The sequence below is a fragment of the Raphanus sativus genome, chromosome 3 (genome assembly GCF_000801105.2).
Source record: "Raphanus sativus cultivar WK10039 chromosome 3, ASM80110v3, whole genome shotgun sequence".
Taxonomy (NCBI): Eukaryota; Viridiplantae; Streptophyta; class Magnoliopsida; order Brassicales; family Brassicaceae; genus Raphanus; species Raphanus sativus.
The window spans coordinates 25,986,193-26,008,084 of record NC_079513.1 but is presented as its reverse complement, the minus strand read 5'-3'; the positions used below and the strand labels follow the sequence as shown (position 1 = coordinate 26,008,084).

Sequence of the window (21,892 nt, the reverse complement as noted above, 5' to 3'; positions counted from 1 at the left end):
GGAAGAGAAAGTGAAAGTCCCTTCCACTTTGTGGGGGTGTTTGGTTGAATTGAATATTATTTTGTGCAGACGAGACGCCCTTCACGTTGCCATACCCATTAACAGTAGTTGGTGTGTGGAACCTTTGGGCGATCTCAAAAGGTTTCTTATTATTTGCAGAAATGCCCTTTCGATGTTTCTTATGTTCTTTCTTTAAAAATCAAAAACATTCTCAATTAGCTTAAATCCATTAGCCTGACTCCTCCTTTGTGTCTCTCTCTGTAGTATAGTAGTAGTACGTTTGACGATGGCGTCTCTGTCTTCCTCCCTCACCTATCCTTCCGGTTATTCTGTGGCTTTCTCACCGGTTAACGGTATCAGACATCGATCACTCTCGTTCCTCTCTGCTTCTCCTAAAGGACTTAAAGCTGATGAGCTCTGTGTTAGATTCCAGAGGAAGTTTGGTCGTAGTTCTGTCATTATGCAAGATGGTTAGTTTTTGATTCCCTTCCTCCTTAAAACAAGCGTAATAACTGGAAAAAAATTGAAAGTTTCAATTCTCATGTAATCATTAGGTGTATAAATAAATTGAATTTGTGAAAGATTGGAACTTTCACTTCTCTTGTAATCGTTAGGTGTATCTTTAAATCAAATGAAAATGTTCACATCAGTATGAAAGGGACTTGCTGTGACATTTTTATTGGTTTTCTTAGGTGCAATAGTTACCAATTCAGATTCAACAGAGAGTAGTAAGTCATCTCTAAAGGGATTGAAAGAGGAGGTGTTATCAGTTCTATCTGAAGAAGCAGCCAAGGTTGGATCAGAATCTGATGGTCAGAACCAGTCGACTGTTAGTATCACGGTGGTTGGAGCCTCTGGTGATCTTGCCAAGAAGAAGATCTTCCCTGCTCTTTTCGCACTTTACTATGAAGACTGTCTTCCCGAGGTAGAATCTTGATTCTCTGTGTGTTTTGCATACCAAACAAAGCCTAATGGTTCTGACAATTGTTGTTGTTGCTGTCTACAGCATTTTACAATATACGGTTACTCTAGGAGTAAGATGACAGATGTTGAACTTAGAAACATGGTCAGCAAAACTCTGACCTGCAGGATTGATAAAAGGTGAGGTCCTTATGTTTCCATCTTCATGTTTCTGTTTTTTTACTTGGAGATAGTTTGTTGAAGATTATAGTTCCATCTTGATCTCAGGGCAAACTGTGGTGAGAAGATGGAAGAGTTTCTCAAGAGATGTTTTTACCATTCTGGACAGTATGATTCTCAGGAACATTTTACTGAATTAGACAAGAAGCTCAAGGACCATGAGGTATATGTTTGCATTTGCTTACACTAGTCTGGTTCCGTTTATTAGGTGTGTACTTAGTTAATCATTTCTCTGTTCTCTCTGCAGGCTGGAAGAATCTCAAACCGTCTCTTTTATCTCTCCATCCCTCCAAATATATTTGTAGACGCTGTGAAATGTGCAAGCTCTTCGGCCTCATCTGTCAACGGCTGGACTAGAGTCATCGTTGAGAAACCTTTTGGCCGAGATTCTGAAACCTCTGCTGCTTTAACCAAATCCCTCAAGCAGTATCTGGAGGAAGATCAAATCTTTAGGTGGGGGAGGGAAGATAATTGCACTTTTTTTTAGCTTTCTTGTTTGTAATGTTTTGGATGGCTCTTGGCTCTGATATGATGAGTACATTTGTGTGTTCTTCTTCTTACAGGATAGACCATTACCTAGGAAAGGAGCTGGTCGAGAACTTATCTGTTCTTAGATTCTCGAACCTTATATTTGAGCCTCTATGGTCAAGGCAGTACATAAGGAACGTGCAGTTCATATTTTCTGAGGACTTTGGCACCGAAGGACGTGGAGGGTAATAATAAACTCATCTCTGCTGTTAAGATCTCTTTCTGTATTGAACTGAAAGCTTTTATGTTTTGTATTTGATTTCAGGTACTTTGACCACTACGGAATCATAAGAGATATAATGCAGAATCATCTGCTTCAAATCTTAGCACTCTTTGCCATGGAAACACCTGTCAGTCTAGATGCAGAGGATATCAGAAATGAAAAGGTTTGATTCTTTTTTTTTTTTACTTTTATCCCCTTTTTTATAAGTTGTGTGTTGGTTCAAGATTATGAATAGATTGTTCTCCCAATCCAGGTTAAGGTTCTACGTTCAATGAGGCCAATTCAAATGGAAGATGTGGTGATAGGACAGTACAAGAGCCACACCAAGGGAGGAGTAACGTATCCAGGCTACACGGATGATAAAACTGTACCGAAAGACAGTCAGACTCCGACGTTTGCAGCTGCTGCTCTTTTCATTGATAATGCAAGATGGGACGGTGTGCCTTTTCTGATGAAAGCTGGCAAAGCGCTACACACCAGGAGGTAGTTTTGCATATAAACTTCAAAACTTATGAATCTTTTTGCATATCGACTCTTGTAGGTAACAAGAGTACATATATATATTTATACAGGGCAGAGATAAGGGTGCAGTTCAGGCATGTTCCGGGGAATTTGTATAACAGGAACACTGGTTGTGATCTTGATAATGCGACAAACGAGCTTGTGATCCGTGTTCAGCCCGATGAAGCAATCTATTTGAAAATAAACAATAAGGTCCCTGGTTTAGGAATGAGACTAGATCGCAGTAACTTGAACCTGCTGTATTCCGCAAGGTAAGTGAGTGTGAGTTTAGTAATGGAATATGAATTTTTTTGCTCTAGTAATAACTGATGTTTAACTTTTGAACTCTTTTTTGCCCCCTCAGGTATTCAAAGGAGATACCAGATGCATATGAGAGGCTTCTGCTGGATGCAATAGAAGGAGAAAGAAGGTTGTTCATAAGAAGTGACGAGCTTGATGCAGCTTGGTCACTATTCACTCCGTTGCTTAAGGAGATTGAAGAGAAGAGGAGAATCCCTGAGTACTATCCTTATGGGAGTCGTGGTCCAGTAGGTGCTCATTATCTAGCTGCTAAGCACAAGGTTCAATGGGGTGACATGAGTCTTGACCAGTAAAAGAGTCTCATCGAAAGATTTGTTTTGTGTTGTCATATACCTTTGGTATAGATTTGTGTAGGAATCAAGCTTTTTTCTACGTCTCTGTTTTCTTTGTTTTTACAAATGTGCTTTTGAAGAATTGATGCATTTGGCTCTGTACCATTTAATAATAGCAGCATGAAGCTCTGTTTTGATTCATTAGTCCTTCTGCAATTGCTACTACTTGCGTCATTAGCAAGGAAAGAATCACAAAGAACAGACTGAGATTGATCTTATTATAAAGAGACTTGAATCCATTTCACAAAAGAAAGAAAGCGTGTAAAAATGCAACCGCATAATACAACTCCATCTCATTGTCAAAAGGTTTTGGGATCTAGATGTGTTGTTACTTAAGCTTCAGACATTGGAAGTTGACCACAGTCTGCAATGATCACTTTCTTCCTGGGACGGTCGCCTCTGTCCGTCTCTTGTTCCTCTATAAGCCTCACCACATCCATTCCTTCTATAACTTGCCCGAACACCACATGCCTCCCGTCCAACCATGACGTCTGTTCATATTAAATTGATATATGACTCAGCTTTAGCAACAAAAACTTGGCTGGTTCTTCATTTCAATGTAAATCCAGTGTTATCTCTAGGTTGTATAATTGGTATGTATATGATATAATAGAGGGAGGATATATGTAACTTTAACCTTAACAGTGCAGATGAAGAACTGACTTCCATTTGTATTAGGGCCAGCATTTGCCATACTCACAACTCCTGGTCCGACATGGGATACTGCAAGTGTATATTTCACATAATTACTTTCATTAAATTTAATAAAATGGAAGGTGTGTGTTCCATAATCATGTCAATAAAAATAGAATACGGAAATGCATGACAACTGACAAGTTTAGATTTGCTAGAGTGCACAAGAGATAAGGATAGACTTACAATTGAAATTCTCATCCTTGAATGTCCGGCCATATACACTTTTACCTCCAGTTCCCTGCTCATGAATTAGACTTCTATATCATTATACTGAAACTAGTTACAAGAAGGAACATACAGTAGTAACTGATGCAGAAACAGAATAAAAACAATATAATTGGTTGATGCATATGCAGGAGAGAGAGAGCCTCAGCTAGCTTAATATCCAAGAACACTTTTCCTACCGCAACTATGTGTGTTCAGTCCAGGTATTACTTATAGAGAAAAACAAAAGCCTACAAAAAGGTTGTGAAGAGTGTTTCCTTCAAAAGAACAAACCAAGTAGAAAGATAGAAACACAAAATGAAGCTAACAAAACAAAACTAGAGAAGACCATGGCGGTCAAGGATTGAGTCAGAAAGCGCTCTCACATTGCCCTTGTCAAAGTCTCCACCCTGAATCATGAAATCTCTGATGACACGGTGGAAAGTTGAACCCTTGTATCCAAAACCCTTCTCACCTGATTTGAGCAAACATATGATTAAACCTTTTCACAACACTAACCACAACTTGTGCAAAAAAAAGGAAGGGAACATTACCAGTACAAAGAGCACGGAAGTTCTCAACAGTTTGGGGAACGTCATCACCAAACAAACCAATCACAATCCTCCCAGCTAATTTCCCCACTGGGTTCCCAACACTTATATCGAAATACACCTTGTGCGTTATCTTCGATTGCGGCTCTGCTAAAGGCTGTAAATACATACCAAAAAAAAAAAAATAACAGAAAATCAAATCCAAAGGCCAAACTTTTCTTAAATCTAGTGAAAACCCTAGAGTAATTGGCTCAAATTCAACTCCAAGTCAGTCTCTTTTTCTAATAAAATGACCTCAGCACTGGATTGAACAGATAAGCAGCGGCGGTTGCTTCTGGTGGAAGAAGATGTATGAAGGAGGAGCGATGAGGCGGTTAAAGACGGGAACTTGATGGAGTCGAAGGTAGACTTGGCGTTCAAATTCAATCGGAAAGTGGTAGAAGAGGTGTTGATTGGAGAAAGTCTTCGTGGAGAAGCTGAGAACGACCTCGGATTTGACTGAGGATGAGGATACAAGAAAGATAAGCATGAGAGGAATACTATTATTATTAAAAAAAAAAAAAACGGAAGAGAAAGAGAGAAAGGTAAACGAACCAGAGTCATCGAGAAGGTCGCCATGGCCAGGGAGCTAAAAAACGGACTCCTCTTGCTCGGTAGCTAGCTGATGTGATGTGAGTGAAAGGTAACAGAAGAAATCAATCTGTTTGATAAAATATATTATAGTCCACATAAATCACTGTTGGGCCACTGTCTGCTTACTTGGGCTCTAATCATGAACGGCCCAGTCTTAGGGTTAGTTTGATCGCTAAGAAATAAAACAGGAAATAGAAATATAATTAACTTGGACAAAGAAAAAAAGAAATTAACTTTTCTGTTAAATGGAAATTGTTAGATTTTCCTTATTATTTTTTTTGTAACACAGATTTTCCTTATTTAAGTTTTCTAAAATATGCTAAAGGATAAATTCTATATAAGTATATATATATATATATATATATATATATATATATATATATATATATATATCTAAATATTGATTCTCAGAGAAGTATTATACCGACGACGACATCACAATTAGGACTGGACAAAAAATCCGAACCCGAAAAACCGAACCGAACCCGATCCGAAAAAGTAGCACCGAATCCGAACTAAAATTGATTAAATATCCGAATGGATTCAAAATTTCGGTATTTAAAGAACCGAAACCGAACCCGATCCGAACCTAAATATTTTGGATACCCGAATGTATCCGAAATAAATTTATATACTTAAATATATACATTATTTTATATATAATGTATATTAAAATATTAAAAATATATAAGATACCTTTAAGTTTTCCAAAATACTTGGAAAATATATGTAGATAGTCAAAAGTAAATGTTTAAAATAGCTAAAGTATACTGAAAACACCAAAATAGTTAAATATCTATTGATTCTTTATCCAAATATTCAAAGAAAACCAATTTATATGTTAAATTAAGGTATTTTGACATATATGTTATGAAAATTTATATGTAATATATTATCTTTCTTATAGATTTTGAAAATTTAAAGTATATAATGAATTTTGAAAATTTAAAAACATTTTAAATGGGTTATCCGAACCCAAACTGAACCTGCAAAGATCCGAACCGAACCCGAACCAAAATTTAGAAATATCCGAATGGGGCTGAAATCTTTGATCCCAAAACCCGAATGGACTGAACCGAAACCCGAATGGGTACCCGAACGCCTAGCCCTAATCACAACTCCAACACTTACGTTTATATATATAGAGGAGCTGGTGTTCAAAAAAAAATATATAGAGGAGCTTTCTTCGTTGAGAAGACAGACAATGACGATGATAAGCGATCTTCCAAACGATATGGAAGCAGAGATACTCTCTAGGGTTCCGGCCAAATCTCTATCGAGACTGAAAACGACTTGCAAGCGTTGGTACGCTCTATTTAGAGATCCGAAGTTCGTGGCGAAGAACAAGAAGTTAGGTAGAGGTGTAAGAGAGTCGATTTTACTGACCAATCATGGTGATGTTTTTTCAGTCGCCGGAGATCTCCACAATACCGGGGTCAATACACCCATCGAGGTCTCCGGTAAACTTACAAGTCTAAAGGGTTCAGAAGATTTGGACTTCAAAGATATATTTCACTGCGATGGTTTAATGTTATGCTCTGCATTGGGAAACGATAGACTTGTGGTTTGGAACCCATGTACTGGCCAAACGAGGAATATCAAAGCAAGAACTAGTTTCGAGACTAACCAAACCTATGCTCTAGGATACAGCAGATCTTCTTCTTCTGGCCATAGCTACAAAATCTTGAGGTGTTTTGATTATCAAGAAGACCAGAAAGACTGGGTTCCTCGGTGTGAGATCTATGAGCTTAGATCTGATGATTCTTGGAGGGTTCTTGATTCCTTTCCTCTTGACTACATCATGTTTCGCGATGGTGTATCTTTGAAAGGAAACACTTACTGGGTCGCTAAAGATGAAGAAAGTGGTTATTTCATGATGAAGTTTGATTTCACGACTGAGAGATTTGTGCGTCTCCCTCTTCCGTTTCAGATTTTTTATCGTTATGATCAGACGGTTCTTTCAGTTGTAAGGGATGAAAAGCTCTCGGTGATACAAATCTATGACAAGTCAGATGTCAGGTCATATGTCAGGTCATATGAGATGAGAATATGGGTGAGCACTAAAGTTGATGAGGATGCTAATAAAGACTTGTCGTGGAGAAGCGACTTGGTTTTGGAAGTGGATGATGATACCTTTTTTGGCATGTATTTCAGAAGCTTCTTGTTGGACGAGGAGAATAAAGTGGCAGTGCTGTGTTGTGATATAGACTTAGTGGGAGATAATTATACGACCATAGTCTACATTATTGGAGAGGACATGCTTGAACAAGTTTATAGCGGTACTATAAAGGAATCTAGATCCAACTCGCCACTTGTCAGTACTTATGTTCCAAGCTTGGTTTGCATTTAAAAAAGAGGGAAGAGAAATGGAGATTAGCCCTTAATGTTATAAGGGAAACACGAGACGTGTGGTTTGGAACCCATATACTGGTAAAACGACAAATATCAAACCCAGAACTCGTTACCGTAGTGGCCTGGGTGATACATTTTTTTTTTGGGGTAATGGTGATAAATATATGCTTTAGGATACATCATAACTCCTTCTCTATCTGACTGTACGCATCCTTCAAGATTTTGGCTAGATGATTTCTTGTACTTTATATTCTAGAAATCTAATCTATATATTAATTTAAAATCCTATTTGAAATTTACCATGACTTCATTTTGTACTTATTGAACAATAGTTGTGGCTTATTAAAAAGACACCCTTCTTATATGTTGACCTATATAGTTAAATTAGGCCAATACAACTATAACATTTTTATGATCAAAATCTACAGCCAATAACCCTAATTTGTTTCGTTTATTCAGTGTTTCTCTGCCCTCTTCGTACAGAAATATTCCAAGATCCAAGAACTGTCTTTGGTAAGATCTCTTTCCCTTCTTCTCTGTCTCTTCTCCTGATCAAATCGTTTAATGATTGTTATCTCCATTGTGAAACCTCTCAGCCCAACAGATAAACGTGGAAAATGTAACTAATTATGTGGCTATATTTGCTACAAACTTACTAAGAATGCATGGTACTTGCGACTTATTATCAACTTCCTATTACCCTATTACTTTTTATCCAAAATAAAGTTGATATAGATATTAAGTTTTAAAATTATAAATATTTTTAAAATATACTTACAAACCTGTTACCTTATTATTTTTTATCCGAAATATTTAAACTTATCCAACTCGTATGTTATTTTATCCAAAAGTCTAAAAATGTGAAATTGAACCGAAAAACCAAAAACCCCAACATAATCAGAACTAAACAAAAAACCAAAAAAAAAAATTGGAACAGAACCAAATACCAAATCTACACGTATTATTGAACAAATTGACGGATTAATAATTTTCTTAAACAAAAACAATTATGTGCTTTCAAAACGTGGATCATATCCTAGTTCACAATAATAACAATTAAATATTTCGAAATATTTTTTATACGATCTGACATCTTTAAAATTATTCCTCAAATTATATAAATAAAAACCAAACTAATATTATCATATAAATAATTTTTGGTCTCTCTAATATCATTATCTTCATTTTTTCTAATAGTAAAAATATTCTTTAAAGTACAAAAATTTACAATCTAAGAGTTTTTTCAATTTTATATACAACTTCAAAGTATTATAAATTTTAATTTTAGAAATGCTATTAATTTTCTCTGAGTTTTTAATGGGTCAACCATGATTAGGTCACATGTTAATGATAATTTTTTAAAATTTTTATCAAGTTTTATCAGATTTTTAATTAACGAAAAATTTTATTAAATTTAAACCGGATTATATAACAATAACCGGATTTACTGGGCAAATCGCAGATCTGGATCGGATATGAAAACACTATATATTTATCTTTTAATATATGTAGATCAAAATTCAAAAATAATATTTAATACCAACTAACATTTTTATCCGAAACACTGTACAGTTGTTTTCCAAATTCTTAATCAAGTAATTTTGAGTGCTCAACTATACACAAATCAAAAGGATGCCATCCATTAGTGAAATAAAACCAATTTTGGCTGGCCGAGAAGATTTTGACAATTGTGCAGAACTGCAATGGTGTTTCAGTTTTGCTAAACCCTAAACCCCAATTATTTATTTTTATATAAACTTTCTAACTCAAACCAATTCTTTATCTTCTGTAAAGTAAACCAACCACACACATTAATAACTTAACATATGTTTTCCTTTCTAGACTTGATGCGAGGTATTAATAGAATTTGCTTAAAGGGTCAATTGCTTTCTTGGGATCGAAGTCTACAAATCACGCATTGATATTATGTTACTTAACTCCACTCTTAGGAAGCTTTGAAATATTGATAAAGCCACATTTGTATACATTTATTGTCTCTATATACAACCTTTGAAGCTTGTATGTGGCATAAATAAAGCCAAGTTTCTCCAACATCACTAAACACTGTAGTTGCTATAGTATCAAAAAAAAAACATTTTATTGCTATAAAAATACATATTAGTAATACGGTAATACATAGAATACCGCAAGATTAACTTTCATATGTCAAAATCATCATCATCATTTAAACATACTTGAATATTTGGAAGATAGTTCCATACCTTCAATCCTAGATAATTCTAAACAATTTTCGGTCACAGCCTCTTAGAACAGGAATTTAGAACATAAGTCGTCAACAATAGAAAAAAACCCAAACTTTTAAAAGAAATAAAAACAGTAAGTAAGAAAGTAACAAAAAGTTTCCATGGTAGTCTCAGATCAAGAAACGGTTCTATAAACATGAAACGTAATGAAAAATAATCATAGAAGAAAAATAAGAAGAAGCAAAAGGGAACCAGATCATATGTCACACACTCATTGTTTTTTTTCTCTCAAGTCCTCTTACGTGCCATAGAAGGTGGATTCCCATCAAACAAGTCATCAATGTAAGTCTCAATATCTTCAGGCTGATACTTAACATACTTATCACTATGCCTCCCAGAATCAATATGCTGCTTATACCTCCCAAAGAAAGACCTATAAGCCGGAATCACCAACGCCGCGATCGAAACCCTTAGCTCCGACTGCATCTGCTCATCACTCACAATCCAAGTACTCTGCGTCTTGTGTATCTCATCAAACATAGTATTGAACACCTTGAACCTCTCTTTCAAAACCGGCTTCGAAACTTTCCCGTTCACCTGTATCCCTTCTTGGTTCATACACTGCAACACTTTCCCCCAAGTCTCTCTCTGGTAGCTCTTGTGGTACTGTCTAAGCTCCGTTGATCTCTTCCTCGTCCATGCTTGTCCCATCAAGTCTCTTATCTCTGTGGAACCTTTGATCTTTTGTAGAATGTACCTCCCGTTGTTCATAAGGAATATGGATCTCAGCGCTGGGTCTCTGTACAGTCTTGACTTAACCTCTAGGTTAGCGTCGAGCAGTTCCATCACTTTTATCATTTGTCTAGCGAAGGCCGAGACTTTGTACTCCTCGTCGTCTTCTCGTTGGTTCGGTTTGGTCTCTGGTTCGGGTTCGGTTTGGAACACTTGGTCTAAAGTGTCTTTGTACTCGCACGCGTACTTGAGGTAGTTCATGGTGTAACGAGTCAACGGGTGGACAGCTCCGCTCGGGACAGCTGTCCTTCCCTGATCGGTCTTGATCGAGTTCTCAAGCTCTCCGAATATAGTCACCGCCGCTTCTCCCAGCCTGGTCTGAGCCAGCTTAATCTCCTCGATCAGATCCGAATCAGACTGCTCGACCGCAGGGATCAAGTCTCTCAGCGTTTCGTACATGTCAAGGAACTTGAAAAGCTTCTCGGAGGATCGTTTCGTGAGCACCACGGCACCCGAGAAATCCAGGAAACGGATCGTCACGGCGGAGACGAGGCCCGTGAAGAGGCGTTTCCTAGTCGCGGCGGCATCGGGGAAGACGGCGGTGCAGAGAGATAGCTCCCCGGGGAAAAGCACGGCGGAGCAGCGGCGGACGATCGAGATCCAGTTGGCGATCTCTCCCTCGAGAGACTCCCAGGGGATCCTCAGCACGTCCTCCACGTTGATCCCTTCGAACCCGACCTCGCTCAGCTCCTCCTTGAACGCGTGCCGCCTCGACATCTCGTACGACATGCAGCACTCCGCCTCGTAGCCCGCGGAGATCATGGCTCCGGCGATCTTCTTCAGGGTGGAGATCGATTCCGGCGGGAAGTCCGGGAAGGTGTCTTCCTCTTGCAAGACGCATCGGTCCGTTTCGTGAGTCGACGAATCGGACGACACGTCACCAGCGTTGTTGTTGTGGTTCTTGTTTTTCTTCTCTCTGGAACGATCGAGGAGGTGGCGAAACTCTTCGTCGAGGAGAGACGCAGCGCGGTTCTGAACCGAGCTCGCCCGGTTTAGCCACGAGGAAACCGGGGTCGAATCTAACCGGAGCTCTCTCAACGTCATAACCGATTTCGAGATCCGGTTAACGGCGAGGATGAAAGCAGAGTCCTCTGTTTCGTCACGCCCCAGACCGGAAGATTCCATCTTTGACACCAATGAATCGACCGTCTCCGGAAACGGCTCCACCGATGGAGGAATCTCTAATAACGGATCCGTGGAGGAGAGTGATTGGATGAAACCGTCCACCGCTTCCATAGCCTGGGTGAGGCTGAGCTCGGAAGATGATGATTCTGATTCAGGCGTCTCCGTAGGATTATGCGATTGTTGTTCCGATTCATCGTCGGGTTTGTGAGCATTAGTTTCAGATTCCGTTGCGTGGTTTTCAGGTTTCTCCATTTTCGCCGGGAAAAATTACAAAACCTATCTAATTGAATTCTCTTCTTGTCTTTTTTTCTGTGTTCTGTCTTTTTTTTCTCTCTCTCTTTTTTTTTGGTTATATATTTTTACTTAAATTTCTGCGGTTCTTTTTTTTTAGAGATCTATTGTCCGTTGACCTAGCGGGGGAATGATTATGCGTCTCACGATCTCTCTTTTTTAATTTTATTTTCGTACTTTTTGTCAATATGACCAAACTTAAGGTTTTCATTTTTCAATGTTGGGATTGAGCAATTTTTAAGTTTAAATTTGGGCTAAGTATTATTATATTTTAATTGAAAAGTATAGTTTAGTTCAAGGCGGTCGGGCCTTGCTCTACCTTGAAAATGAGGCATTTGTTTTGTAATTTTAGCCAATATCTTGCAACTTCCAAGTTCCAACTCCCATTGCCAGGACCATGACTACCAGATAAATGTTATGGTATCACAGAAGTTGACTCAAAAACTTAATGATACTATTATGCTTAAAGCCCATGCTTCCTAGTTTCTATAACCACGTCAGGCCCAGAACTTACTTCAATCCTCAGCAGGTTTTAGAACAAATTATCGATCTAGTTCTAACCAAATTTCTTGTCATGCCAAATAGTACAATACGAATCATTCAAACTGATGTATATAAGTTCCACCGACTGCTATTTTTTGAAACATTTCTTTGCTTTTTTTTATAACTAGTAGCAAGGAAATTGATTAAAAAAAAAAGTTATCGGTGATAAAAGGTATGAAACACACACATAAAAAGACAACAAAAAAAACATAAAAATATCTTATTCTGTTTTTACACTGTGGTTAATGAGGAAACAAATCTGAGAATAACTGTGTCTTGACTCTTGACTCAGACAAATAGCTTAGGCCTAGACATAAAATTCGGAACCAGAAGTTCGAAAGGAACCTGCCGAAAAACATGACTCATTATCCTATCTGAAATATAAAAACATTCGAATATATCTTGTAGGTTTTAGAATGTGATACAATTTTGAACCGAACCTGAAATATTATTACTCAAATCCGATAAGTACTAATAAAAATTTTAGTATGGAACCTAGGAGTGTAAATCCAAAAATCCGAAAAATCTGATCTAACGCCGCCACCGGATACCAGAAAGCTTGCAATTAAATATTTACATTAAAAAAAGGTTTTTTCTGATGAACTATTAAAAAAAAAAAAGCTAAAGAGAGAAGTTTTATTTGCTTGAATGGAAGATAATCTCCGTCAACGAGAGTATAAAAAAGGTTTACAGAGTTTCCGCAACAACGCGTCATTGTTAAACTTTTGCAAATGGTGATATAGCGTGACGACACTCGTGATCTACTAAAGAAGCTCTGCTTCATCGCTCTGCTCTTTCTCTCTTTCAAACTCCAATTCGTTTTATCCAGTTTCGAATCAGAGAACAAAGTCGATACCCCGAGGATTCTCAATTCCCTTCCTTTCTTTCTTTCTGGGTATACCCAAAGTTTCTGCCTTTTTCGTTTTTTTTTTTCTCCACTCCTTCAAATGTTCATTGGTTTCTGAATAGGAATTCAAAGGGAGAGCTTTGAGTGGAAGAAGAGATGGGTTGTTTCTCGTGTTTCGATTCGAGTGAAGGTGAGAAGCTGAATCGAGTTGAGGAATCCTCCAAGGCTCAGAAACATTCACAACCGACAGTATCCAATAACATTTCTAAACTACCTTCAGGTTTCTCTTCTCTTTTTACTCTTCATGGTTACTTGCTCTCGAAATCTTGTTAGGCAAGCGTGAATTGATCTCTAGTCACCGTTAAATGTGTTAGGCTTTGCGCATGTTCTGACTTTTTTAACTGTTTATTTTAATTTACTTGGCTAAAGACAAAGTAGTGTCATGTCATGCTCCTTAGCTTTAGTTTGACTTGTTTGAATCTGAGTGGGGAAGGCCCAAGTTCGTCATCCTCAGTGTAAAGTTTCTAGCTTTGTGGAGAGAAGGATCAAGATCACATAATCCTACTGTAATCAAGATCATGATCTTTTACATTTGTTTATATTTCAGTTATGCTTCTAGGTTGGTTTGTTTTTGGAGTGTTTAGGTTTGGTATTAGAGACTATAGGACTGTGGATGAGGATTGATGCCCTTTTGTTAAAAATTGATTGGTCTTAGTGATGTGTTTCAGGTGGGGAGAAGCAGCTTACCTCAAAGAGCAAGGTAGGGTTAAAAACGGAGCTACTTCTTCCAAGCGACGGACAACAAATCTCTGCTCATACATTTGCTTTCCGTGACCTCGTCGCTGCAACTATGAACTTTCATCCCGACACTTTCTTAGGCGAAGGTGGGTTCGGAAGTGTTTACAAAGGAAGGCTTGAAACCACCGGTCAGGTACAACAGCTCTACAATGTATATGCATGCTACTTGATCACCTCTTATCTGTATTTTTTTTTCTTTTCTGTCAGGTTGTTGCTGTTAAACAATTGGACAGAGATGGTTTACAAGGTAACAGAGAGTTTCTTGTAGAGGTTCTCATGCTCAGCCTTCTTCATCATCCCAACTTAGTCAACCTCATTGGTTACTGTGCTGATGGAGATCAACGCCTCTTGGTCTACGAGTTTATGCCCTTGGGATCATTGGAAGATCACCTCCACGGTACTAAATCAATCTCCTGCCTTCTTCTAATCTAATCTAGTCAAACTCTAAGTTGTAGTTGCTTGTCTATTTTGGCAGATCTTCCACCGGATAAGGAGGGCTTGGATTGGAATACAAGGATGAAGATAGCTGCTGGTGCAGCCAGAGGTTTGGAGTTTCTACATGACAAAGCAAACCCTCCGGTTATCTACAGAGATTTCAAGTCCTCAAACATTCTACTGGGCGAAGGTTTCCACCCAAAGCTTTCTGATTTTGGACTTGCTAAACTCGGACCGACGGGAGATAAGTCTCATGTCTCCACTAGAGTCATGGGAACTTATGGATACTGTGCTCCAGAGTACGCGATGACCGGACAGCTGACGGTAAAGTCAGATGTGTACAGTTTCGGTGTGGTGTTTCTGGAGCTCATTACCGGTAGAAAAGCAATAGATACTGAGTTGCCTCATGGTGAACAGAAGCTAGTGGCTTGGGTAAATAACATCATCATCAACTTAGTTTTACTAGTGCCTCGTTCAGTTTCTTATTCTGTCGTTTTTTCTGGTGTTAAACAGGCTCGTCCATTGTTCAACGACAGGAGAAAGTTTATGAAACTGGCTGATCCTAAGTTAAAGGGGAGGTTTCCGACAAGAGCACTGTATCAAGCATTGTCTGTGGCTTCAATGTGCATACAAGAGGAGGCGGCTACGCGTCCTCTGATAGGAGATGTGGTGACTGCACTCTCGTATCTTGCGAACCAAGCTTATGATCCAAACAAGAATGAAAGAGGAGGAGGTGGGAGGTTGATAACAACAAGGAACGATGAAGGAGGTGGGTCTGGTTCAGGGTCAGGGAGGAAGTTTGATGTAGAAGGTTCTGAGAAGGATGATTCACCGAGAGAGACGGCTCGGATGTTGAGCAGGGACATTGATAGGGAGCGTGCGGTTGCGGAGGCTAAAATGTGGGGAGAGAGTTTGAGGGAGAAACGAAGACAGAGTGAGCAAGGAACTTCAGAGAGCAGTGGCACCGGTTAGAACCGGTTTGGGTCTTGACCCTTTTTTTTTCTTATTTCTCAAACTCACATTTCTTCAGAAACATAGAAAGAAAAAAAAACATTGTGACAAAGAGTTGACGATGTACATTATTATATATGTGATGTTATGACATGGGCCAAAGCGGGACTCTATTTAATGACAAAACTCTAATTGAAGATTCTGGAGAGTTGATGATGTTCATGTATCTTTGTGTAGAGTATTTTCTAGTTTTGTGATGTGTTACATGTGGCAATCTTGACGTCTGGTCGATGATTGAATTGCAAAGATCCAAAAATGAGGATTAGTGTTTTAGATAGACTCCTTTTACTTCCGAGTGTTATGTGGTGTGGCTAATGTACACACTCGCTTAGTTTTGAACAACGTGGGTCACATGCCCTCGCATTCTGACAATTATTTTAAGGATGACCTATTGAGATTGTAAGAGTATATGGTTGGTCTTATCAAGTTTTATGTCGGGACCTTTTCTTACTTTTGACAGTACTCTCGTGAAAATGATACTTTCTATTACCTTATATTCAGGGTTTTTAGTACACAAAGACTATAGTACGAAAGAAAAAATTAGTCAACTTCAACTAACATATGATTCTCTTATATCTGTAGATTAAGAATTACGGAAATTTAGAAATTATAGTTATCATTTGTCATAAACCGCAATCACTTGCTCTTTAACAATTTTTTTTGGTAAATCGTCGGATTATGTCGTTTATGTCTAAAATATAACTTGATTAACAAATATTTGATCATGCTATTCTTTTTGTTTGCAAATAAATGAGTCTTTTATAAATGGTACAGCAACAAATTGTAAATCACTCAAAATATGTTCATCATATAATATTAAACTATTAAGATTCATTGAACTATTTATGTACATGAGGCTAGTTAATTTGTTTTTATAATATAGTGTTTCATAGCTTAATTTTGTATACAGTTCACACATGTTTCGGCTTTTAACTTCACTTATGTTGACTCAAAACAATATTACTTTGTAGGAAGTTGTTAATCCTCAAGATCATCGGGCACTATGTCGACAGTGGTCTTCTACAATTTGTTTACTAATTGTCGTTGACATCTTTAAGACAAATGTAATCATGAAAAACATGGGCAAACGTTTATTAGTAGAAGTATAATCTAGCTATACTTTTGGTTTATTATACGGAATTTTGGAAGAGTACATATAGTTTCAACTTACTTACAAAGATAATTTTATTCACTTAGAGATAAAATTTTAAACACAAAACTTTACGCAAGTACATCAATTATAGTGTCGTCGTGGCACTTTCGGTTTTCAATTGACCGCTCATCCTGTTTGGATGGATCTTCATGTTGAACAGCGTCAGAGAGTGGCTTTACCGCGATGTCAACCGGGTGTACTTCGGACACACCTAATGGACTCATCACGACAATAATCTTAAGTTGTTGGTCTGATGAATTTATCTTTTTCTCATCATCAATTTTCACCCCTGAGTTTTTGTATACTCCATACAAAACCATTTGTAGCATCCCTAGTATGAATCCCAATACATTTGGAATCTACAAAATCATTATTAAAACGAAATCTCAGGAACCTTTTTTAACCAAAATGAAATTGTATGAAAATAAATGCTTACAGCTATGCATATGTCGTGGAGGAATGCGCCATAAGCAAACCACATAACGGCGCTTATGGTGAGGAAGAACGAGAGGGTGAAAGGCATGAATTCCACACTCTTTGTCTTTATCACACTGGCCTTTCACAAGGAAAACATTTCAAGATTATTTTAGACCAAAGTCTTAGTATATTTTGAATTAAGGTTGTGAATAAAACGCTTAGGTACCACGATCGTTAGAGGGGCAGCGAAAACAGAAACAGAAATGGCAACACAAATCCAACCAATGACAGAGACTTGGAGGCTAGGGTTTTTAACCGCAAAATGTGTAACCATTAGGATCAACGAGAAGAAGGCAACGTTTATCGTGAAGAACAACTTCATAGCTGCCATCTGCAACGCATAAGAAAATAATTTAGAGGTATGATTCATTATCCTCCATGCTTACTGCTTAGCTACATTTTAAGAAAATTACCCTTTTTTCCCTGGTGGCATAAGCGAAAAACAAGGCAATGTAGATAGTCTCCACGACACAGCCAAAGGAGTTGATGGTAATTAGGAGAAAGGCGTCTTGCTTGATCAATGCGTAATAGAGCCATAGCATGCAGCTAAATAGCGACACTTGGTACGGTAGTGACTGGAAACTTTCCGTAGACTTATTCTTGTATATTCTGTAAAACGTTGGCCTGCAAAAAAAATCACAACAACAATCAGAAAAACATTTTCGTAGCTAACAATTCTAATAATTTATTTTGTTTCACATAACCAATCTCGATAAATTAATAGTATAAAGAAATGGTTGTATACTTACAATGGAGCAAGGAATACACAGAAGGATATTGCGTTTCCTGTAATTTTGTGAAATATAACAATAAAAGAAATGAGTTCATTGAAATAAAAAGCTTCTAGTTTTGTGGAGACATGAGTAAATGTAAATGAATCAATCCAAGTTCTCTAAAAAAAAAAAATCCAAGTTCTCTAACCAACCTCAACGCGAAACTAAATTGCTGCATTAACCTCACTACACGTACCGTGTATATGAACAACATTTCGTGACGATTTCAATTTGAAAACTTCCGTATTGATATATTTTTGGTAGTTTGGGATTTTAATACATGATAAAAAAGATCAATAATGATTCCAAATGACTCGTCTAGTTTTTAATGAATAAAAATCTAGAAACAAAGTAAGAAATATATATATATATATACACATATAAAAGTAGGTGGTTCACGAAAACCTTTCTTAAAAAAAGAAGTAGGTGGTTCATGATAAACTTTCCGTCATTTAAATTTAGTTTCTTAATTATATATATATAGTACATTTCTGTTTATTTCACGGATACTAATACAGTGGAACCGTACACATGGTTATTTATACTCATATTTTTGAAAACAGAATCGTAGATACGAGGTTGCAACATTATCGTTGCTGCTGTAAGTTCTTTATTATAGAGATTCCCGTTCTAATAATTCAGGTAAGACTAGTTAAGATATATTAACGATCGACCAAAGAAAATAGCTTAGAGAGCAAAAAGAGAATTGCTGAGGAACAAACTAGGATTTGTCTTTGTGGATGTATCATTAAAACGTTACCTAAGATGCCGAAGATGATAGCGAGCAAATGGTGATTGATCATGACGCCCATTTTAAAGAGTCTCAGTTTTTTTGAAACCCTAAAGCTTTTCTTTCCCTCTCGCTCTTTCTCTGTCTCTCTCTAAGATACTTCTATTTATTTTATGGAGGAAACTAATGAGTGTAATGTGGTTTATATATAGCTCCAAAATAACTATTCATATATTCAAAATATTTTAATTTTAAAATTTTGAATTATTTGAAGCGTGTGACGTGTAGAATAAAATAACAGTAAGAATCGGGTTGCTCAAAAAAAAGAATCGAAAGGGGGAAACGAACTCAGACTGGTTGCATGACAAGTGGAGAAATTAGTAGGAAGCGTTGCATTTTCTCATTCACTAAACTCTCTGCTCCTTTTCTTCCCCACTCGCATCTCACATGTACATTTCCACAATTTCATTTCCTTCACGGCTTCTTCTTTGATTAACTTTCAAAAATCAGATTACCATAGTAAGTTTGCACTTTATAACATGAATATAACGGTGCCCAAAAGTCTACCCAACATCGACCAACATAGTGGAAAACTGGAAATCATCACTAGATTATTTTCTTTTCATCTTTCTTTTCTTTTTAATCACAAGGGTATGAACAGGTGGTCAAGGCGACTCATAAAGATCCTAAGGATCGTGGGTTCGAAACTTTCCTTCCAAATTATTCATATTTGTGGTTAGGTAACATGGATATCTAATTCCCTTTACGAGTAACCGGATCTGACTAACGCGGATGGTCAGGTCACCGGAAGACTAGTTGATTAGATTTGGCCTCTCGGTCCATCACAAAAAGATACATATAATTTGATTTGGGCGATCCAAAATGTTCCACCTCACTATGTGATAAAATCTATTAAATATATAGACCTAGTTTACGATTATATATGATTGTAGGTATTGGCTAATTTATTTCAAAATTATTCAAACTAAATGTAATTGTTGAACAAATCTTTTACATAATACAAAAACAATTATGACAAATAGCACACAATTGTTGAAAATGTTGATTTATATTTGTGTCAAAACATCAATTTTAAAAATTATTTTAAACATGACATTAATCAACTATAAATGTTGACTACTGATAAAACTAGAATGATATAGTCAATAAAAGTTTATGATTAAAATAACTTGTTAATAAAAATTGAGTGTTTTTTTTACCAAAAAATTAATATTTTATTTCAATCAAATTCGAAATTTAATGATTTAAAATATATTTTTTCCTTTCAGAAAAAAAATTATGAGCTATTTTAAAATAAATATGTAGTTTAGTACTATTTTAAAGTATATTTCTCTTAATATTATTTGTATGTATTCACTACAAGAAAAACTGAAAATAGCTACAAAATAATTTGTGGCTATTGACTTATTTTTGTGGCTATTTGACCTATAGCTACAGATAGCCACAAATAATTTTCGTTAACTATGAGCTTGTGGCAATCGATAAAACGTTGCTAGTTATGGCCGTCTCTCTGCAACATAGCTGCAAACGATTTTCGTGGCTAATTTCCACAAATAGCGGAGACAGTATTTTGTAGCTATTTTAGCCACAAAAAGTCACACTATAAATTGTTGCTAATATTTTGAACAAAAAAAATAGTTGCTAAAACATATTTATTTTTAAAATATAGAAATATAAATCACAAAATTATATATTAAATTAGTTTACAAGCTAATTATTCTTTTTACCAATGAAATTTTTGTTTTATAAATTAAATTTGGTTTACAAACTAAATTGGTTTACAAATTAAATTGGTTTACAAAAATAAACCACATCAAAAGAAAAATCTAAAAAAAAAAAAAATAAACCACATCTTCACCGCCGCCTCTTCAATTGGACTTACAGCGACCACCACCACAACCCTGTGACTTGGGAGCACCACTACTGCACTGCGACTGGCGGAGAGAAGTCCGATAGTAACGCTTCCACATCTTGATTCTCTTAAGCATGTCTCATTGTCTCAGGTCAGAAAGATTCTCTTGAGCCGAGCCGGATGCAGAGCAGGCCATGAAGGTCAACAAACACCACAAATCCAGATGGCTTGAAGCTGAGAGGCATCACGAGACCAGGAGAGATAGCAAGGTTCCTCTTCACAACCAAACATCATCTTTTTCTGCCTCATCCACCTTTCTTTACCAAGAAAAAAAAATATCATAATCAAATAGAGAGAGAGAGAGAAAGGAAAAGAGAGAATCCATAGCTGTTACTTAATTTCTTCTCCGCCAGTACACCGCAGTCTCTCGGAAAGGATTCCACTGCAGATGTGATGACATCTCTAAAAGATGAGATGGGAAGCTTTGCATATACAAATAAAGAAATTTGATTCTGTAAAGAAAAAAAAGAAACAATGGTTACTAGTTAGGATAAGATGACATAGGAAAGACAGAGAATGAAAGGTTCAAAATAGGATAAGGGAAGAAAGAAACACACAATGGAGAAGACGTAGAGAAGATCTGAGTCGTTGGATCAAAATGTATCTATGGTGGAAAAGAGTGATCCGTGTGTTTGAGTATTCAACCAATGACAATATTCCATTATTTTACCTTTTCAGTCATTTTTCATCGTTTAATAATTAATCTTCAAAGCTTTACTTGTTTTGTTTGTGGAACTGAAGTTTAAGGGTAACATTAACCCTTTAATAATATATCTAACCTTCAAATAAATTATTAGTTTAGAGTTTGGATTATATGGTTTAAGATTCAGAGTAACAGATAAGATTAAAATTTGGAAAATCAAAATCTGTAACTTATTCTAAATTGAAAATATTATATTTGGTATTTTGTTTGGTGATTTAGGGTATAGAGTTATAGTTTAGTGTTTAGGGTTTGTAAGTACAGAAGGGTTTGGAAGAAAATTTATATGTTAGGTTTAATGTTTGGGATTAGTTAAGTTTAAAAATATATTTGGAAACTTAGCATATTGAATCAACATTAAAATTTATTTTTGAGTTTCAGTAGTATGTCTGGAAATAGGGTATTAGGGTTAGGTTAAGGGTTTATAATTTTGAGGAAATATATTATAAATGTTTGATTTTATTGATTATAACTGATTTTTTTCAATTTTCTCATAAATGTTGGGTCTTGACATATTATATATTTTATATTTTATAGTATATACTTAAATATTTAAATTTTACGATTAAATATATTATCAATTTTTAGAGTATGCTTAT

At 36.6% G+C, this 21,892-nt stretch overlaps 6 protein-coding genes and 1 long non-coding RNA gene across 10 annotated transcripts; 3 read left to right on the top strand and 4 right to left on the bottom strand.

The window, feature by feature from the left end:
* Window positions 1–3: 3 nt before the first annotated feature.
* LOC108846680 (glucose-6-phosphate 1-dehydrogenase 2, chloroplastic) lies at window positions 4–3,186 on the top strand. Its single transcript, XM_018619884.2, has 11 exons — window positions 4–141; window positions 265–470; window positions 693–925; window positions 1,007–1,101; window positions 1,189–1,303; window positions 1,388–1,593; window positions 1,704–1,853; window positions 1,934–2,054; window positions 2,145–2,374; window positions 2,464–2,664; window positions 2,757–3,186. The coding sequence occupies exons 2-11, from the start codon at window positions 287–289 to the stop codon at window positions 3,004–3,006; spliced, it is 1,785 nt and encodes a 594-aa protein (XP_018475386.1). The 5' UTR covers window positions 4–141; window positions 265–286; the 3' UTR covers window positions 3,007–3,186.
* A 48-nt stretch (window positions 3,187–3,234) lies between these two features.
* LOC108846682 (photosynthetic NDH subunit of lumenal location 5, chloroplastic) lies at window positions 3,235–5,254 on the bottom strand. Its single transcript, XM_018619887.2, has 7 exons — window positions 5,091–5,254; window positions 4,791–4,994; window positions 4,500–4,653; window positions 4,332–4,420; window positions 3,925–3,979; window positions 3,683–3,768; window positions 3,235–3,536 (listed from the first exon to the last, which is right to left on the bottom strand). Exons 1-7 carry the CDS (start codon window positions 5,112–5,114, stop codon window positions 3,378–3,380), a joined length of 771 nt encoding a protein of 256 aa, XP_018475389.1. The 5' UTR covers window positions 5,115–5,254; the 3' UTR covers window positions 3,235–3,377.
* A 1,050-nt stretch (window positions 5,255–6,304) lies between these two features.
* Window positions 6,305–7,729, top strand: LOC108845628 (putative F-box/kelch-repeat protein At3g17540). Its single transcript, XM_057005609.1, has one exon. The coding sequence runs from the start codon at window positions 6,334–6,336 to the stop codon at window positions 7,477–7,479; it is 1,146 nt and encodes a 381-aa protein (XP_056861589.1). The 5' UTR covers window positions 6,305–6,333; the 3' UTR covers window positions 7,480–7,729.
* Window positions 7,730–9,813: 2,084 nt separating this feature from the next.
* On the bottom strand, window positions 9,814–11,924 carry LOC108846704 (exocyst complex component EXO70B1). The gene has a single exon (XM_018619907.2). The coding sequence runs from the start codon at window positions 11,852–11,854 to the stop codon at window positions 9,974–9,976; it is 1,881 nt and encodes a 626-aa protein (XP_018475409.2). The 5' UTR covers window positions 11,855–11,924; the 3' UTR covers window positions 9,814–9,973.
* A 1,131-nt stretch (window positions 11,925–13,055) lies between these two features.
* Window positions 13,056–15,689, top strand: LOC108844003 (serine/threonine-protein kinase PBS1). The gene is made up of 6 exons (XM_018617187.2): window positions 13,056–13,331; window positions 13,406–13,563; window positions 14,012–14,214; window positions 14,289–14,478; window positions 14,557–14,948; window positions 15,030–15,689. The coding sequence occupies exons 2-6, from the start codon at window positions 13,440–13,442 to the stop codon at window positions 15,486–15,488; spliced, it is 1,368 nt and encodes a 455-aa protein (XP_018472689.1). The 5' UTR covers window positions 13,056–13,331; window positions 13,406–13,439; the 3' UTR covers window positions 15,489–15,689.
* A 949-nt stretch (window positions 15,690–16,638) lies between these two features.
* LOC108846395 (bidirectional sugar transporter SWEET15) lies at window positions 16,639–18,831 on the bottom strand. Of its 3 annotated transcripts, none has more exons than XM_018619622.2 (6): window positions 18,691–18,831; window positions 17,907–17,943; window positions 17,571–17,781; window positions 17,324–17,488; window positions 17,117–17,236; window positions 16,639–17,039 (listed from the first exon to the last, which is right to left on the bottom strand). In XM_018619622.2, exons 1-6 carry the CDS (start codon window positions 18,740–18,742, stop codon window positions 16,749–16,751), a joined length of 876 nt encoding a protein of 291 aa, XP_018475124.2. In that variant the 5' UTR covers window positions 18,743–18,831; the 3' UTR covers window positions 16,639–16,748. The 3 variants fall into 3 exon arrangements, with proteins under 3 accessions (XP_018475124.2, XP_056860965.1, XP_056860966.1); XM_057004985.1 differs by lacking the exon at window positions 18,691–18,831 and adding an exon at window positions 18,127–18,260; XM_057004986.1 differs by having other exon boundaries at window positions 16,812–17,039; window positions 17,117–17,231; window positions 18,691–18,817.
* A 1,564-nt stretch (window positions 18,832–20,395) lies between these two features.
* Window positions 20,396–21,092, bottom strand: LOC108814681 (uncharacterized). 2 transcript variants are annotated; one of them, XR_001943684.2, is made up of 2 exons: window positions 20,928–21,092; window positions 20,396–20,850 (listed from the first exon to the last, which is right to left on the bottom strand). It is a non-coding gene; the product is annotated as an uncharacterized LOC108814681 (long non-coding RNA). The 2 variants fall into 2 exon arrangements; XR_001943685.2 differs by having other exon boundaries at window positions 20,396–20,846.
* Window positions 21,093–21,892: the final 800 nt, after the last annotated feature.

What these genes read in the sequence shown, in the direction of transcription:
- LOC108846704 (XM_018619907.2), bottom strand. Translation starts at nt 11,854, where the DNA reads ATGGAGAAACCTGAAAACCACGCAACGGAATCTGAAACTAATGCTCAC.
- LOC108846680 (XM_018619884.2), top strand. Translation starts at nt 287, where the DNA reads ATGGCGTCTCTGTCTTCCTCCCTCACCTATCCTTCCGGTTATTCTGTG. An exon ending in AGAAGCTCAAGGACCATGAG is followed by an intron (nt 1,304 to 1,387) that starts GTATATGTTTGC and finishes TTCTCTCTGCAG; the next exon opens with GCTGGAAGAATCTCAAACCG. An exon ending in AACCTGCTGTATTCCGCAAG is followed by an intron (nt 2,665 to 2,756) that starts GTAAGTGAGTGT and finishes TTGCCCCCTCAG; the next exon opens with GTATTCAAAGGAGATACCAG.
- LOC108845628 (XM_057005609.1), top strand. Translation starts at nt 6,334, where the DNA reads ATGACGATGATAAGCGATCTTCCAAACGATATGGAAGCAGAGATACTC.
- LOC108844003 (XM_018617187.2), top strand. Translation starts at nt 13,440, where the DNA reads ATGGGTTGTTTCTCGTGTTTCGATTCGAGTGAAGGTGAGAAGCTGAAT. An exon ending in ATTGGAAGATCACCTCCACG is followed by an intron (nt 14,479 to 14,556) that starts GTACTAAATCAA and finishes CTATTTTGGCAG; the next exon opens with ATCTTCCACCGGATAAGGAG. An exon ending in AACAGAAGCTAGTGGCTTGG is followed by an intron (nt 14,949 to 15,029) that starts GTAAATAACATC and finishes GGTGTTAAACAG; the next exon opens with GCTCGTCCATTGTTCAACGA.
- LOC108846682 (XM_018619887.2), bottom strand. Translation starts at nt 5,114, where the DNA reads ATGGCGACCTTCTCGATGACTCTG. An exon ending in CAAGGATGAGAATTTCAATT is followed by an intron (nt 3,769 to 3,924) that starts GTAAGTCTATCC and finishes ATACACTTGCAG; the next exon opens with TATCCCATGTCGGACCAGGA. An exon ending in TCTTCATCTGCACTGTTAAG is followed by an intron (nt 3,537 to 3,682) that starts GTTAAAGTTACA and finishes TAATATGAACAG; the next exon opens with ACGTCATGGTTGGACGGGAG.
- LOC108846395 (XM_018619622.2), bottom strand. Translation starts at nt 18,742, where the DNA reads ATGGGCGTCATGATCAATCACCATTTGCTCGCTATCATCTTCGGCATC. An exon ending in TGTGTATTCCTTGCTCCATT is followed by an intron (nt 17,782 to 17,906) that starts GTAAGTATACAA and finishes TTTTTTTTGCAG; the next exon opens with GCCAACGTTTTACAGAATAT. An exon ending in TCCACGACATATGCATAGCT is followed by an intron (nt 17,040 to 17,116) that starts GTAAGCATTTAT and finishes ATGATTTTGTAG; the next exon opens with ATTCCAAATGTATTGGGATT.